At 34.4% G+C, this 17,695-nt stretch overlaps 1 protein-coding gene across 5 annotated transcripts in view; it reads left to right on the top strand.

Annotated features, from left to right (window-relative positions):
- The first annotated feature begins 1,773 nt into the window (after nt 1-1,773).
- Nucleotides 1,774-17,695, top strand: part of clcn2b (chloride voltage-gated channel 2b) — a 102,980-nt gene continuing 87,058 nt past the window's right edge. For all 5 annotated transcript variants that reach the window (XM_089121558.1, XM_089121561.1, XM_089121559.1 and 2 more), the window contains exon 1: nt 1,774-2,005. In XM_089121558.1, the coding sequence (XP_088977684.1) occupies nt 1,955-2,005 (51 nt within the window). In that variant the 5' untranslated portion in view covers nt 1,774-1,954. The remainder of the gene's footprint in view (nt 2,006-17,695) is intronic.

Genomic DNA, 17,695 nt, shown 5'->3' on the forward strand with positions numbered 1-17,695 from the left:
AGTCTTAGGTTTTTCCTGGAGTTGTACTGAGAAACAATGTGGTGAAGAAGTCAAAGTATTAGTGTCTTTGTCTTGTTTCTGGGAAACACATAAAGATTCTGTACACAAAATAATAAAACATTTTTAATAGACGACCCTCATCCAGACAGAATGATGAAAATGACGATGATCGTAAAAGTGCACGTCCAGTATTTGTTTATTTGCATGGCTGGTATATTTCTGTGCTGTTTTCTATTTAAAGATTACCCATGCGTTTATGTGAGGTGAATGTTTGACAGGAACACACACACACACCTGTAGATTACTCAAAACTCAAAATGTCTTTGAGCCTATTTTATCAATAAGTCTAATAACGGATTATAAATATCAATACGTGCACTAAAATAAGCACAATAATTAGAAAACTAATAAATAAGGTACTAATTACAATAAAAAAATGAGTTATTTGTTATTTATTTGATTTATTGTTCTTTTATAACAAAACCTGTTTTACGTGTTAGATCTGTAAGATCTTCAAAACACAAATTAAATTATTTAAATTGAAATCTGAGAGATTTCTGTCCCACCATTAAAAGTGTGTGACAAAATATAGAGCCCAGTTACATTTTCTAAAGAGATTTGTTCGCTTTATATGATTAATAGGTTGAATTTTGGCATTTATTCTCATTTTGATCAGCGAACATAAACTGAAGCTAAACCGCACATGCGTGATGAACGAGATCAACCTCATTGGTTCTTGCTGAAGCTCAAACGTGATGCGTAACATGAGAATGAACCTCATTGGTTCTCGCCTGTAAAGCAAGCATGCTTGAAGCTTTTCTGATGTGTGTGTTGATGATTGATGTTATATTTCAATAAAAAAAATTGCGCTAAAACCCCTATTCATGTGGATTAGTTTTACAATCACTTTATGGACTTTTTTAATAAAAAGTTTCAGTTGCGTATCAATGTGCATGGGCAGAAACACTCATTTCATTAAAAATTCATTCGAAAAATGAACAAAAGTAATTTGTGCATGAGTCAGATGTCAGAATTTTAATTTTTTGGGTGAACTAACATTTAATTGTCTCAAAGGTACATTATTATATTACATTTTATTGTCATCAAGCTAAAACTTTCTTTTGATACAAAAATAGCTTTTCTTATTTTGTTTTATTTTCAATAAAGCCTAGTTTTATGTTTGATACTTTTGTCTATATTCAGGGAGCGTTTGTACACACAGGCTCACTTATTTTTCCATTGCATAGCCTACATACAAAAATATATTGGATTGACGTGCAGCGTTTATGCATTATGTGGATTTATGTGGATATGGGTTTATGCAGCATTATGTGGATTTGACATAATGATACACTTCAAGGATCGTGAGATTGAGAAAGATAAGGCATACTTAATACAATTGTTAATATTAATGAGAAAGTTTCACATTCATAAGATAAAATGTTTTCTTGCTTTAAAAATGATTTCAAGCTTCGTTGTTCTGTTTTGTGTAATTGTTGCACAGGCAATTAGAGCTTAAATCATTGTATGATGTTGTATAGCCTAATGTAGCACCCTTTTTCTGTTGTTTGTTATAACTTGTTTTTTTGTTTTTTACCTCTGGCAATGTTTTTACTTTAATTTTTTATGATTACGTCTTATTGTATTATTCTGGTTTATGGCATTAAAAAAAATAAAAAAAAATTGTAGGTGTAGGCCGCGCGCGAAGTGGGCGGAGCTTATGTCTGCAAGCCCCGCCTCCCGCTCAGCTGAACACAAACTTCTTTCACACACAGAAGTCTGTCACGCAGCGTGCCATTATTACACAAGAGCCGCGTTGACGCTGCGACGCGCCGCTTGCCGCATTTCCACGCTCACATTTATGTGCCTGAATGTGTTGTGGAGCGAGATCTGTTGTTTTTGATCTCTTCTCCGCCTGTGTGTGAGTGTGTGAGTGTGTGAGAGAGCTGCAGTCATGGCTGTGGACGGAACAGACCAGCGCGCGCTTCAGTATGAACAAACTTTGGTAAGTCTTGTTCTGTTTTCGTGTGTTATCTGAAAGACTTTGATTGAGTGTGTGTTATCAGTGGTCTTCTGCTGTTAGAGCTGTCAGTCATGTGTGTGTGTGTGTGACTCTTGAGCTGTCGAGGAGTCAAATCACCTTCATTTATAGAGCTTTTAACAATATAGATGGTTTCAAAGCAGCTTTACAGTGATAACAGGAGATTACAGTACAGATAACAGAGATTTTTTAGGCTTTTTAGCAGCTCTAAAATAAAGTTATTGTCCAGATAAAGTTAGTTTATTTTTAGGTCTAAATTGAGGAACAATCATGATTCATTAACCATAACGCGATGAGCGTGAATAAGAGTCTCTCTCTCTCTCTCTCTCTCTCTCTCTCTCTCTCTCTCTCTCTCTCTCTCTCTCTCTCTCTCTCTCTCTCTCTCAATTCAATTCAATTCAATTAAATTAAAAATTGCTTTATTGGCATGACTGTACATACAATATTTCCAAAGCTTGGAATACATATAATAATTATAAAGACGTCAAAATAGTAAAATAATACAGCATTTTAAATTGATCGTACAAATTAACAGTGTAAAAGAAATAAATAAAATGGAAGTTTATGAACATTTCTATGAAATAGAAGTTTATGAACAAAAACAGTTTATGAGCATTTAAAAATTCTGTGAAGAATTTAGAAAAACAATGTGTATGAGTGTGTGGTGTGTGTGTGTGTGTTGGCGCATCACTGATTGGTCGTCGACTGTGTGTGTGTGTATGTGTGTCTTACTGTCGTTCAGAGCTCAGCAGGTGTTGCTCTCCTCCGGCTTATTAAATATGACTCGTGAGTTATTGCCCATTTTGATTTTGACAGGAATTCATCAACTCATTTATGGGGGCAAAATCTGCTCACCAGGGCTGCATTTATTTGATCAAAATACAGTAAAAATCGTGAAATATTATTATAATCTAAAACAGGTGTTTTCTAAGTGAATATATAGTAAAGTGTAATTTATTCCGGTGATCAAAGCTGTCTTTTCAGGATCATTACTCCAGTCTTCAGTGTCACATGACCCTTCAGAAATCACTCTAATATGATGATCTGATTCTGACATTATAAATCGTAAATAACTCTGAATTATTAATTATACGGATGCACAAGAAACATTTATGCCTTACTTTTAAGTAACTGATGCACCTTTTTTACATGCATGAGTTTTGTACTGTATGTCTAGCATGTGTCTCTATTGAAATAGCTAAATCTTTAAGTTAACATGTGTGTGTGCATGTGTGGGAGCCATTGGCCATAAATGTCTTTATCATTAGTTCAAAAGGAAGATAACAATTCTATATCAGTATTTACGCAAGCAGGAACTCTGCTGAATCAACACAATCTGACACACACACACACACACACACACAAAGGCTTTTGTTTTTTAGCTTGTGTGAAAGGGACAGACAGAACTGAGCGATGGCCACATACAGTATCTGATTTTAAAACATCTTTTATGATTCATCATTGGCCTTTAATCGAATCTAAAGATGCATTTTTTATGACTGCCGATATAAATTGCTTTTCTGAACCTGTTTTGCTTCCGCATTCTCCTGTAATTCCCATATTAATCCATCAAGAATTTATTTGGATGATGTAAAACGCTCCGTTACATAAATTTCACAGACTTTTTGGGAGGAAAAACATTACTCTGACACTGCTTCCTTTAGTCTGTTCTTGCATTATTTTGTGCAATCTTGACGTGTAGAAATGCATTGTGGGTAATTGAAAGACCGTTAATGGGATTAACGGAGAACAGGAACCTTAGTTTTACATCACGTCCGTCCTTTCTGTCTCACAAACCCGGTTGTCTGTTCCAGTCGAGCTGATGTCTTGTTTTGGTTCTGGCACAGACAATAGAGCGCACTTGTTTTGAGATCCACAATCTCATTACGCTTCATAAATGCCCTCGTTATTAGAGTGAAACCTGTTAAACAGTGACATGTTATTGAAACGCTCATAAATCATGTCAGATCTGCTGATGTTTGAGTTATTAATGTTATTAATATCGCAGTGTTTGATGTAATCCCGGTCAATAAATCCTGTGTGTGTTTCCATTGTTAATTGGATCAGATAAGGCTCGTCCTCCTCAGAGAACACTTATGTCGTTATGGTGTTATTGATTAGTTTTGCTCTTGATCTTCACATCTAATATTTAACATTTATGGGAATGTTCTCTGTTTTATAGTCGTTTGACTGACAGCTGTCAATCACCCATCCGTCCGTCCTTGGAATGCCACATTGTTCTAATAATTTTGAATTTGAAACTAATTGTATCTGACATGCTGACGATCAATTTTTGTAAAATTATTAATTTTACTTTTTTACTTTCTAATTTTAAAACTATTTATTTTGTAAAATACGTATAATGGGCGTTTAGCACCGTTTTAAAAGTATAAAAGCAGAAAAGAAATTTCACGTCAAATGCAAAAACAGATCTTTAGGATAAAATCTCTGCAGCGCAATCGGGGAAGAACTGAAGTCAAACATGTTTTCAAACCAAAGATTTGATATTTATTTAGCAAAATTTTGTTCTTTTTGCACTTTAATATATTTGGGGGAAAAAACACTATATTTTACAATTTCTTTATTATACTACATTATTTGAAATATTTGTTTTATGTTATACAAAATATTTGTCTTATTATGCTATATTTTATATTTGTTTTATAATACTATATTATTTAAAATATTTGTATATTAACCGAAATATTTGATTTATTATACTTTACTATATATATTTCACCTACAATATTGTATATATTGACTAAATGTTCTTTTGCACTTTAATCTGTTTGAAAAAAATAGTTTTATTACACTATATTTTATAATTGTTTTATTATACTATTTTTGAAATATTTGTTTTATGTTATAAGACAAATATTTTGTATATTTTATATTTGTTTTATTATACTATATTATTTAAAATATTTGTATATTAACCGAAATATTTGATTTATTATACTTTACTATACATTTCACATACAATATTGTATATATTGAATAAATGTTCTTTTGCACTTTAATCTGTTTGAAAAAAAATAGTTTTATTACACTATATTTTATAATTGTTTTATTATACTATTTTTGAAATATTTGTTTTATGTTATAAGACAAATATTTTGTATATTTTATATTTGTTTTATTATACTATATTATTTAAAATATTTGTATATTAACCGAAATATTTGATTTATTATACTTTACTATATATATTTCACCTACAATATTGTATATATTGACTAAACGTTCTTTTGCATTTTAATCTGTTTGAAAAAAATAGTTTTATTACACTATATTTTATATTTTTTATTATACTATTTTTGACATATTTGTTTTATGTTATAAGACAAATATTTTGTATATTTTATATTTGTTTTATTATACTATATTATTTAAAATATTTGTATATTAACCAAAATATTTTTATTTATTATACTTTATATATTTCACATACAATATTGTAGTTTTTAAATACACCATTAAAGTTTTATATTATTAATGCTCATTAAAGTTATTTGAAAAAGTTGTTAAACTTGTTAAGACAACACTAATGCAATAATAAAAGCATAATAATATAAAATAAATAAAAGCACCAACAGATTCAGGGAGAGAGAGAGAGAGAGAGAGAGAGTCTAGTGGTTTGGAAACACAAAGGTCGCAGGTTCTGCCTCTCACATAGGTTGAAGAGTTACAGAGATGACCTTTTAACCTTTGGTTACCCTAGTAACCTGCACTTTCTGTTCGCTTGGATTAAAAAGTGTCTGATAAATGACAGATGTCCCACATTGCAAGAATAGATTTCCTAACCCAATGTTTTTGTCGTGTTTTCAAATAAAAATATCTCAAAATATTTTTTTGCATTGCAGTAAACCGCTGTCCACCTGCTTAAAAAGTGCATTATTTATGTATTATGTATTAATTTTGCATGCAAGTAAGTGTTAATTTATCATCCTTTTGATCAGCCCATATACAAGTGAACAAACACACGCACGTTTTGCTGCAGGAATGACGAATCTCTCATCAGTAATGTGGTGAGCGAGTTCATTCCCGCTGCTGAACATTTAAAGGAAATAAATGACAAGTCTGAAAAGAGAAGAAAGTCAGGAAAACAAACCACATTCAATGAAAGAGTACGACTCTGCACCCAGTAAACAAAGACATGGTCCAAATCAAAGATCAATGCGTGCGTACTGTAATAAATGTGTGGTCACGCAGATCAAAACAATACATTGACATATTTCCTCTTATTATGTGACCAGACCCTCCCGCAGCTCATAATGAATGTCTTTACCTCTCCGACTCTTTTGGCCTTGTGTTGTTAAACTTTTTTGACTCTGGCTATAAAGTGTGGTCCACATTGCAGCTAATTTTAACCAATAGACCCGAAAAGAGTTAGCCAGACTCACATGTAAAGTGACCAACCACAGTTTGTTGTGTTCGGCATGTTATCTAAAAGTAGACGTGACTTATCAAAAAAGGCAGGAGTAGTTCACTTTTAAAGAAACTTTTGCTGATAATTTACTCACCCCCATGTCATCCAAGATGTCCATGTCTTTCTTTCTTCAGTCGAAAAGAAATGCAGGTTTTTGATGAAAACATTCCAGGATTTTTCTCCATATAATGGACTTCAATGGGGACCAAACGGTTCAAGGTCCAAATGAGAGTTTCAGTGCAGCTTCAAAGGGCTTTAAACGACACCAGATGATGAATAAGGGTCTTATCTAGCGAAACGAGCGGCCATTTCAAAAAAAAAAATTAAAAAGTTTAAGTTTTATAAGTTTAAAATGCTCGGCTTGCTCTGTTCTGTGATGCGCGTTCGTGACTCGCGCATCGTGATTCAATTCATTCGTTTCGTTCGTTGAATCAACCAAATGACTCGGAAAAAGATCTGTTCATTTTGATAAACAGGAGAGTCACGAACGCGCATCACAGAACAGAGCAAGGCGAGCTTTTAAACTTATAAAACTTAAACTTTGTTTCTTTTTGTTTTTTTAAATGAGCGATCATTTCGCTAGATAAGACCATTATTCATCGTCTGGTGTCGTTTAAAGCCCTTTGAAGCTGCACTGAAACTCTCATTTGCAGCTAATTTTAACCAATAGACCCGAAAAGAGTTAGCCAGACTGACATGTAAAGTGACCAACCACAGTTTGTTGTGTTCGGCATGTTATTTAGGGCTGGCAAATCTAAAAGTAGACGTAACTTATCAAAAAAGGCAGAATATACAGTTGAATGTTTAGTTCCTATTAAAGGAGTAGTTCACTTTTAAAAAAACTTTCTTTCTTCAGTCGAAAAGAAATGAAGGTTTTTGATGAAAACATTCCTGGATTTTTCTCCATATAATGGACTTCAATGGGGACCAAACGGTTCAAGGTCCAAATGAGAGTTTCAGTGCAGCTTCAAAGGACTTTAAACGCCACCAGATGATGAATAAGGGTCTTATCTAGCAAAACGAGCGGCCATTTCAAAAAATTTAGTTTAAAAGCTCGCCTTGCTCTGTTCTGTGATGCGCGTTCGTGACTCTCCTGTTCGAACTGGTTCATCAAAATGAACAAATCTTTTTCCGATTCAATTCATTCGTTTCGTTCGTTGAATCAACCAAATGACTCGGAAAAAGATCTGTTCATTTTGATAAACAGGAGAGTCACGAACGCGCATCACAGAACAGAGCAAGGCGAGCTTTTAAACGTATAAAACTTAAACTTTGTTTCTTTTTGTTTTTTTAAACGAGCGATCGTTTCACTAGATAAGACCCTTATTCATCGTCTGGTGTCGTTTAAAGCCCTTTGAAGCTGCACTGAAACTCTCATTTGCAGCTAATTTTAACCAATAGACCCGAAAAGAGTTAGCCAGACTGACATGTAAAGTGACCAACCACAGTTTGTTGTGTTCGGCATGTTATTTTGGGTTGGTAAATGTAAAAGTAGACGTAACTTATCAAAAAAGGCAGAATATACAGTTGAATGTTTAGTTCCTATTAAAGGAGTAGTTCACTTTTAAAAAAACTTTCTTTCTTCAGTCGAAAAGAAATGAAGGTTTTTGATGAAAACATTCCTGGATTTTTCTCCATATAATGGACTTCAATGGGGACCAAACGGTTCAAGGTCCAAATGAGAGATTCAGAGCAGCTTCAAAGGGCTTTAAACGACACCAGACGATGAATAAGGGTCTTATCTAGCGAAACGATCGCTCATTTAAAAAATAAATAACAAAGTTTAAGTTTTATAAGCTCAAATGCTCGGCTTGCTCTGTTCTGTGATGCGCGTTCGTGACTCTCCTGTTCGAAATGAACGAATCTTTTCCCAAATCAACTCGTTCATTTCGTTCGTTGAATCAACCAAATGACACGAAAAAAGAGCTGCTTTATTGGACAATTTGTCTCACATTTTAAGTTTGCACTGATTCTGTTACTTTCCCGTTTGAAACTATTACATTAAGCGCTATAAAAAATAAAGGTGACTTGACCTGGCAACGCTGCTATCTGAATGCATTTGTGTGATATCCCGTAAACACAAATATTCTCATGTAATCTGGTCTGGTGCGACACTCACACACACACACACACACACGTCTTTGTTTATAGTTCTGAACACCTGCAAACAGCCTCAGGCAGTAATTTCTCTCTTTCTGTGGCTCTTTCTCAATTTCCTGCAGTGCTGGAGTTGAGAACGCCCTCTTCAGTGTGTGTGTGTGTGTGTGTGTGTGTGTGTGTGTGTGAGAGCTTTCTTCTGGACTGTGTCCAGAGCCGCTCCATCAATCTTTAGATGTTTCTATTGGGCCAGTGGGCTGATGTGATCGTGGTCGTCATGGATACGTGTTCTTTTGTAGAGTGAGAAATACTGTACCAATGCAGCTCTCTCTCTCTCTCTCTCTCTCTCTCTCTCTCTCTCTCTCTGGTGTGTGGAAGTGAAAGATTCACTTCTCTCCTTTATTCATTCATTCACTCCATCTCTCACGGGAACCATGATGAATAGACAGAGATGGATCACACACACACACACACACTTCTCAGGTGTGTGTCTCTGGGTGTGAGACTTAATGCTGAGATTTAATGAGGATGTTGAACTGAATGTGTGTGCGGTATGTGCCGGTAGGATTTGCCTAAATGTCCCTAAAACTCCAGTAAAATCAGCGCTCTTGAGAAAGAGAGAGAGAAGTTCAATGTGGAATCTGTAGAATTCCCGGGATCTTGACCCAGTTTAAGAACAAAAATGTCTTAAATGATTACATAATACTTACAGTACATGTTTGACAGGTTATTTCAGTTGTTTTCTAGTGATATACAGAATGAACGAGTGGTTTATTTTTTTCGTTAAATGAATTGCAACAAACTAAATCCATAAAATGTTCCCATGATGGAACCCTTAAGCATTCTATTTATGAAGCGCCTGACGGAACCCTTGAAGATTCCATATAGAACCTTTTCGTCTGAATTTTAGAGAAGATTAATACTAGTTAATTATGTGATGATGTTCATTTTCAAGGGTTTGTGTGAAGATTTAGAGGCAGAGGACAGAAAAGGCTGGATTTGAATGCTGTTCATCTTACAATATCATTGACAGTTTGACATCATTCAAGATAAAAAAATATAAATCATTTATATTTTGCTTTAAGAAATTAAAGCTACTTTTGCAGACTATTTTTGAACTATATTGGGACTTTCTGCTTGTTTTGATGACAAAGTTATTGTCATAAGTGTAATTTGTCTCCATGTTTTATGGATTCCCATTTTTCTCAAATTTTTTTTTTTTTACTTTTTGTATTCATATCAAAACACATTTAACGATATACTTACACAAATGCAAAATATAGATATAGAAACATCCAATATATATACAAAATATGTAAAATACAACATTTTGGTCCCTCATGTTATTATTAAATATTTTTACAATTTAAAATAGCTGTTTTCTATGTGAATATATTATAAAGTGTAATTTTTTCCTGTGATTCAAATCATTTCTCCAGTCTTTACAGCAGTTATTTAAAATATTTGAAATATTTCCTAATGACTTCTAAATGGCTTTACTGTCACTTTTGATCAATTTAATGAGTCCTTGCTGAATAAAATATTCATTTCTTTAAAAAAAAAAACCATATATATACCCACTCTTATATATACCCAGACCAGAAAATTCCATCCCCCACTTCATATATGGAACTCCAAAATGGTTCTATATAGAACCATTTTTTTTGGTAAAAGGTTCTATTAGCCAAGTATGGAACCACAGGGTTCTATATAGAACCCAGAGGAACCCTTTTTTAAGAGTGTATAGAACCTTTTAGGGGTTCCAAATATGTAGCGCTGATAGAACCTTTTAAGGGTCTATATAGAACCTTTTCTTCTTAGAGTGTATATATATATATATATATATATATATATATATATATATATATATACACTGAAAAAAATAATATGCTTTATCTAATCAATAAAATTGTGGCAACATATTACAAGCAATATTATTAATTAAATTGTACAAATTAGAATTAATTAGAATATTAATTTGATTAACTATTACTCAATTCTAATTTGTTCAATTTAATAAATAATATTGCTTGTAATCTGTTGCCACAATTTTATTGATTAGATAAAGCATATTCATTTTTACAGTGTATATATATATATATATATAGTCCAAAAATGTTTTTTACATCATCAGTTTGCCTAAAATAATAATCTCATTTGCATTAAAACGAATAATGCACAGTTTTTACAGCATTTATTAATATCTGTTCATTGTTTGTTCATGTTAGCTCAAAGTGCATTGACTAATGTTAACAACTAATACAATTTTTGATTGTAAAAATGTATTAAATGTTGAAATGAACATGAACTGGCACAGCACTAATGCTGGGGCCTAAATCAAACTAATCAAACTGTTTTGTAATTTGTGTCCTCCTAATAGTTTGACTATATTGTAACTATGACACAAGTTTAATAACCTCATTCCATAAATGAAGGGATTTTGATGCACAAACACACACACACACACACTGAATCTCAGCTTGGTGTGGATGTAAACAGAGCTGTGTTTGGAGGAAATGTCTCATTGTGTTCAATGTAAATGTGTCTCTTGCTTAATGTTGAGATGTTAAATGTAACCAAAGATTTTCCACAACAGAAACAATGTCCTTGTTTGCTGAAAACACCAGTGTGTGTGTGTGTGTGGACAACAAACCCTGATCGCTTCATCAGTAGTTCAGCTTATAAACTCAAGGCTTCAAACTCTGGTTGATTGTTAGTGATATGTATTTTTATTAGCAAAATTATTTATTTTATTGCTACAAAAAAAAAACAAACAAAAAAAAAACTTACAGGATCATTCCATGCTTGTTCATTGCAATTCATATTCTAATAATTAAGTATGATTTTTTTTTATTGTCTCTGCTTGTGCAATACTACAGAAGAGGATTAGGGCCAAGCAATATTCAAAAAAATAATACCATCTCGAGATTAAAGTCATTATAATGCGAAATTAATCTTGTTAAATTTCGCGGAAAAAAAAGTCGAAATATAATCTTGAGAATAAAATCGTTAATATATATATATATATATATAAACGTGTTACATTTCAAGAAAAAAGAAAATTCCCTTAAGAAACTTTTAATTATAACTGGATCATTTAAAGACAGAGACACATTTTTTCCGTAAATCACTGTAAAAAAATGTAATCATGTTTAGTCGTTGTTGAGAAAAAAGTCGTTAAATTTCGAGGAAAAAAAAAATTGAAATACAATCTTGAGAATAAACTGAGAAAAAAAGGAAAAAATTACATTTCGAGAATAAAGTCGTTGTGTTTTGAGCAAAAAAAACAAAATCTAAAAAATCGTGAAAATAAACTCATTAAATTTTAAGAATAAACACAACGACTTTATTCTCAAAATGTAATGAGTTTATTCTCACGATTGTATTTCATTTTTTTTCTGTCAAAATTCAACGACTTTTTTCTCAATGACGACTAAACTTTTTTTTTAAACTGCTTATTACACTGTAAAAAATATTTTCATGATTTGTAATCACAATATGTTTTCTTTTGTCAAATCAAATCAAATAATTTATATACTTCAGATAACAATGTTTTGAGTTTCCGATGATTAAATCAATCTCCTTCATTGTATTAACTCAATTTTTCCAATTGTAAGGCAGCCAGCTTACTTAATTTAAGTTAAATCAACGATATTTCTTTAGCTGCTACAAAAGTGAAGCTGGTTTTGTTGCTGAACGCGCCTTGGCCGGTCGGTACTCGCGGTCACCTGTGTGTGTGTGAACGAGTTCTGGAGACAAGGCGTGCAGGGTTCAGTGAAAGTGTTCAGGAGATTTCACAGGAATCAGAACGCTTGATAACCTGCATTCCTCCGTAATCCGCTGGAACACACACACACACACACAGTTAATACTCAGACACCAAAGTTAGCGTCCAGTGTCTTTAGACAGAACAGATTTAATCAGCGATTTGGATGCAAGATTTGCAGTCTTGCAATAAGACAAAGCCAGTGCTTAACTAGCTGTTAACTCGCTATAAATGTCATGATTGATCAAATAACACTTTTCAGAGCAGCTTCAGATATTCTCCTTGTGTTTGTGTGTGTTTTCTGCATTGTCTCACACACATCTGTCGGTCGCTGTCGTCTCGTCGGTACAATCTGTTCTATTTGTTCTCGGAAGCTGATTGGTTCTTTTAGTCTCATAGCTCCGCCCACAACCATGTTTATTAGCATACAGGTCATATTCTTAAAAGTAACAAGTATCAATTTACTTTTAAAATAATATATAAGCGTGTATATACACGTGTGTGAAAATATAAATATATATATATATGAAGAGTTCAGATGCAAAAGCCTCTAAATGCCATTTGAAATTTTCTTCTAGAATGATCATTTTGATCAAGTTCAGTAATTTCACTTAAATGACAATTAGTAGGTAACATTCATATATATATATATATATATATACACATACATACACACACACACACACACATATATATATATATATATATATATAAAATATTAGCATTCATATTACCATACTTTACAATACTTACATTTTTAATTAACTTTAGAGTTTTAATTTTATGGTTAATTTTATAAATGTGTGTAATATTAGCATTCATGTTACCATACTTTAACGTTTTATTAACTTTGAAAGTTATAACTTAAATAAAAACCATATATTAGCCTTCATGTTACCACTTAATTAACTTTAAAGTTTTAACTTTGTATTTATATTATTTTTAAATTAAATGTATTTGCATTAATGATACAGGACCATACTTTACAATACTTACATTTTTAATTAACTTTAAACTTAATAAAAAAAAGATTAATATTTTTTTTTTACATTCATGTTACCATAATTGAATGTTTTTAATACACTTTAAACTTTAAAATTTAATGAAAGTAATATTTTCCCATACTTTACAATTTGTATGGTAACAGGGAAAACAACTTATTTTTAACATAAATTTTTCTGAAAAACTAGTTTTTGTACAATTTTCATATTTGTGTGTGTTTAAATCCCTGGGGCTGTCCTGAGACGCAGGAGTTTAGTGTACGGAGGCTTTAGTGTTGTTGTGTAATTGTGTTTGTTTTGTTCTTGTTGTATTGTTTCAGCTTCAGAGAATGTTCTTGTTCCTCAAGCTTTTATTAACACACAAATATGAAACCAAATCCTGAGATTTATGTGTTCTTATACACACACACACACACACACACACTCTCTCTCTCTCTCTCTCTCTCTCTCTCTCTCTCTCTCTCTCTCTCTCTCTCACACACACACACAGTCTAAATTGTTTCAGTGTAAATGGAGAATTATCTCATCACATGTGAAGAAACAGACTTAATTCCTGTTAATTCCCTAAATGTCAGGAAAAAGTCAAGTGTGTGTGTGTAAGAGGGTGTGGGTGTGTATGTCTTGCGTAACAATATATGTCCCTTTGTTTATTCTTTATCAGTGTTACCATCAACCTGTTATCATATTTTATCTTTTCCATCTTTCCATTATTATTATATCTTCCCCTCTTGTTTTTTTCCATCCTGCCATTTTAAGTTCACATAAGAACACACTCTTCATAACTTAATGGACAAAAGTGTGTGTGTGTGTGCTGTCAGCACAATGGTGTTTTATTGTGAGTCCGTTACAGAAACTGTTTGAGTTAGTTAGTAGTGTGTTAAACTGGCGGTTATGATAAGAGCGGGACATTTCCCAAACACACTCGGCCAATCACAACACACTGATCCAGCCGACCAATCAGAGCACAGTGTGCTTTTCAGAAGGCGGGGCTTCATAGAGACAGGAAGTAAACAGAGCGTTACTGACAGACTGGGAAGAGAGGAGCCGCAACAATGGAGAATATGAGGAGAATAATCAACATGTTCTAGTAGAGCACAAAAACAACATCAAGACTTTATAAAAGGCATAATTGGTCCCCGTTAATATGTCCTGTTAGATTAGATTTAAATTAATCAGATATCATGTTACTCATTGAACGCCCTTCTTTATTCCCTGTTTCTCGTGTTTCTCTGCTCTCACACACACACACACACACACACACACACACACACACACACACACACACACACACACACACACACACACACTCTGTTGCAGTATTGTCACAGCTGTAATACTCACCCCGGACATGATGTACTGTGCCATTCACTACAGGACAACACACACACTTTAGGACAGACTCCCTCTGTGTGTATGTGTGTGCATATATGTGTGTATATGTGTTTGTATCTATGTGTGAGTGTGTGTGTGTGTGTGTGTGTATATATAAATATATATATATATATATATATATATGTGTGTGTGTGTGTGTGTGTGTGTGTGTGTGTGTGGTGGTACTGAATGGTGTCACAGTAATGCATCTGAGCACGTGCAGAAGGAACAGCTCACTTTGTGTTCGGTCGCCCACAGAGATGGACCACAAACACCTCTGTCTGTCTCTTTTTCTCACACACACACACGCGCGCTTCACAGAGACGGGATGCAGCAATTGGAAAGAGAGATGGATGGATAGATGCAGCTGTTGCTTTCACACTGTTAGTATAATTGTGACACTGTCAAAGTTCAAACCCCGTCCATCTCTCTCTCCATTAGCTATCACTTAAAGGGGCAGTTCACCCAAACATGAAAATTAGCCCATGATTTACTCACCCTGAAGTCATCATAGGTGTATAAGACTTTCTTCTTTCAGATCTAAAAGTGCATCTATCCATCATAAAAGTGCATCTATCATCATAAAAGTGCATCTATCATCATCTATCATCATAAAAGTGCATCTATCCATCATAAAAGTGCATCTATCTATCATAAAAGTGCATCTATTGATTATAAAAGTGCATCTCTCCATCATAAAAGTGCATCTATCCATCATAAAAGTGCATCTATCCATCGTAAAAGTGCATCTATCCATCATAAAAGTGCATCTATCATCATAAAAGTGCATCTATCCATCATAAAATTGCATCTATCCATCATAAAAGTGCATCTATCATCATAAAAGTGCATCTATCCATCATAAAAGTGCATCTATTGATTATAAAAGTGCATCTCTCCATCATAAAAGTGCATCTGTCCATCATAATAGTTCATCTATTCATCATAAAAGTGCATCTGTCCATCATAAAAGTGCATCTATCATCATAAAAGTGCATCTATCCATCATAAAAGATCATCTGTCCATCATAAAAGTGCATCTATCATCATAAAAGTGCATCTGTCCATCATAATAGTTCATCTATTCATCATAAAAGTGCATCTGTCCATCATAAAAGTCCATCATCCATCATAAAAGTGCATCTGTCCATCATAAAAGTGCATCTATCCATCATAAAAGTGCATCTGTCCATCATAAAAGTGCATCTATCCATCATAAAAGTGCATCTATCCATCATAAAAGTGCATCTATCCATCATAAAAGTGCATCTGTCCATCATAAAAGTGCATCTATCCATCATAAAAGAACATCTATCCATCATAAAAGTTAATCTATCATCATAAAAGTGCATCTATCATCATAAAAGTGCATCTGTCCATCATAAGTACGTCCACATCAGCACATTTTTTAGCATCTTACTGTAGTTGCTAAATATAATAACTCACTCCGATAAGAGAATAAAACTGTTAACTAAACTCAGAGATTGCTTGGAGGGAATTTGTTTGATCTGTGAATGTTGTGATCAGTCACTCGTCAGCGCCCCCTGTGGCAGTGGGAGGCATTACACATCAGAAATCTTTTCGTCTCTGTGTTTTAGGAGGCCGCTTCGACATGTCTTTCCTTCTGCAGCCGTTCTTCCTGTCGTTCTTCTCTCTCTCGCTTTGTTCGTGTCTCCCACTCACTGCAAAATTTAAATTCTTCTCACACTGCAGGATGAATAAACCTACTGTTACACAGCCAAACTCTCTCTCTCTCTCTGCCTCTCTACATGTGTCCATCTGTATTTGTTTCGCTTGTATATCTTGCTTTTCACTCGTTCTAATTCATCTTTTCTTCCTCGCCCTGGTTTATATGTACACTTTCATCTTTGAGCGAGTTCAGCACTAACAGCTCAAACTGTGTGTTTGTTCATCCCTAAATGTGATACTGGATGGAATGTGTCTGAATTTACTGGGATGTGTTTAGTAATAAACTGTTCCTACACACACACACACACACACACACATTCAGTGACCCGTGGAGGAGGTGCGTCAGGTTAAGCTGACTTCAGACCGTTTGCTCTCTGTGATGGATAGAGGTCGAACTCACTGACTTATTAAGGGCAGAATTTGACTGAATCTCTTTCTGCATGGACACACACACACACACACACACACACACTCACTCACTCGCACTCACTCACTCAGACTCACTCACTCAGACTCACTCAGACTCATTCACACACACTCACTCAGACTCTCTCATTCACACACACTCACTCAGACTCTCTCATTCACACACACTCACTCAGACTCACTCATTCACACACACTCACTCAGACTCACTCATTCACACACACTCACTCAGACTCACTCATTCACACACACTCACTCAGACTCATTCACACTCACTCACTCAGACTCTCTCATTCACACACACTCACTCAGACTCACTCATTCACACACACTCACTCAGACTCACTCAGACTCATTCACACACACTCACTCAGACTCACTCATTCACACACACTCACTCAGACTCACTCATTCACACACCCACTCACACACTCACTCACTCATTCACACTCAGACTCACTCACTCAGACTCTCACTCACTCACACACTCACTCACTCAGACTCACTCACTCAGACTCTCACTCACTCACACACTCACTCACTCAGACTCACTCACTCAGACTCACTCACTCACTCCAAACACTCACTCACTCAGACTCACTCACTCACTCAGACTCAAACTCACACACCCACTCACACACTCACTCATTCACACTCAGACTCACTCACTCACTCACTCACTCAGACTCACTCACTCACTCACTCACACTCACTCACTCAGACTCACTCACTCACACACACTCACTCAGACTCTCACACACACACTCACTCACTCATTCACACTCAGACTCACTCACTCAGACTCACTCACTCACCCACCCAGATACTCACTCACTCACTTACACTCACTCGCTCACTCACTCACACTAACTCAC

This window comes from Pimephales promelas, chromosome 16, assembly GCF_988280905.1.
Source record: "Pimephales promelas chromosome 16, fPimPro1.hap1.1, whole genome shotgun sequence".
Classification (NCBI taxonomy): domain Eukaryota; kingdom Metazoa; phylum Chordata; class Actinopteri; order Cypriniformes; family Leuciscidae; genus Pimephales; species Pimephales promelas.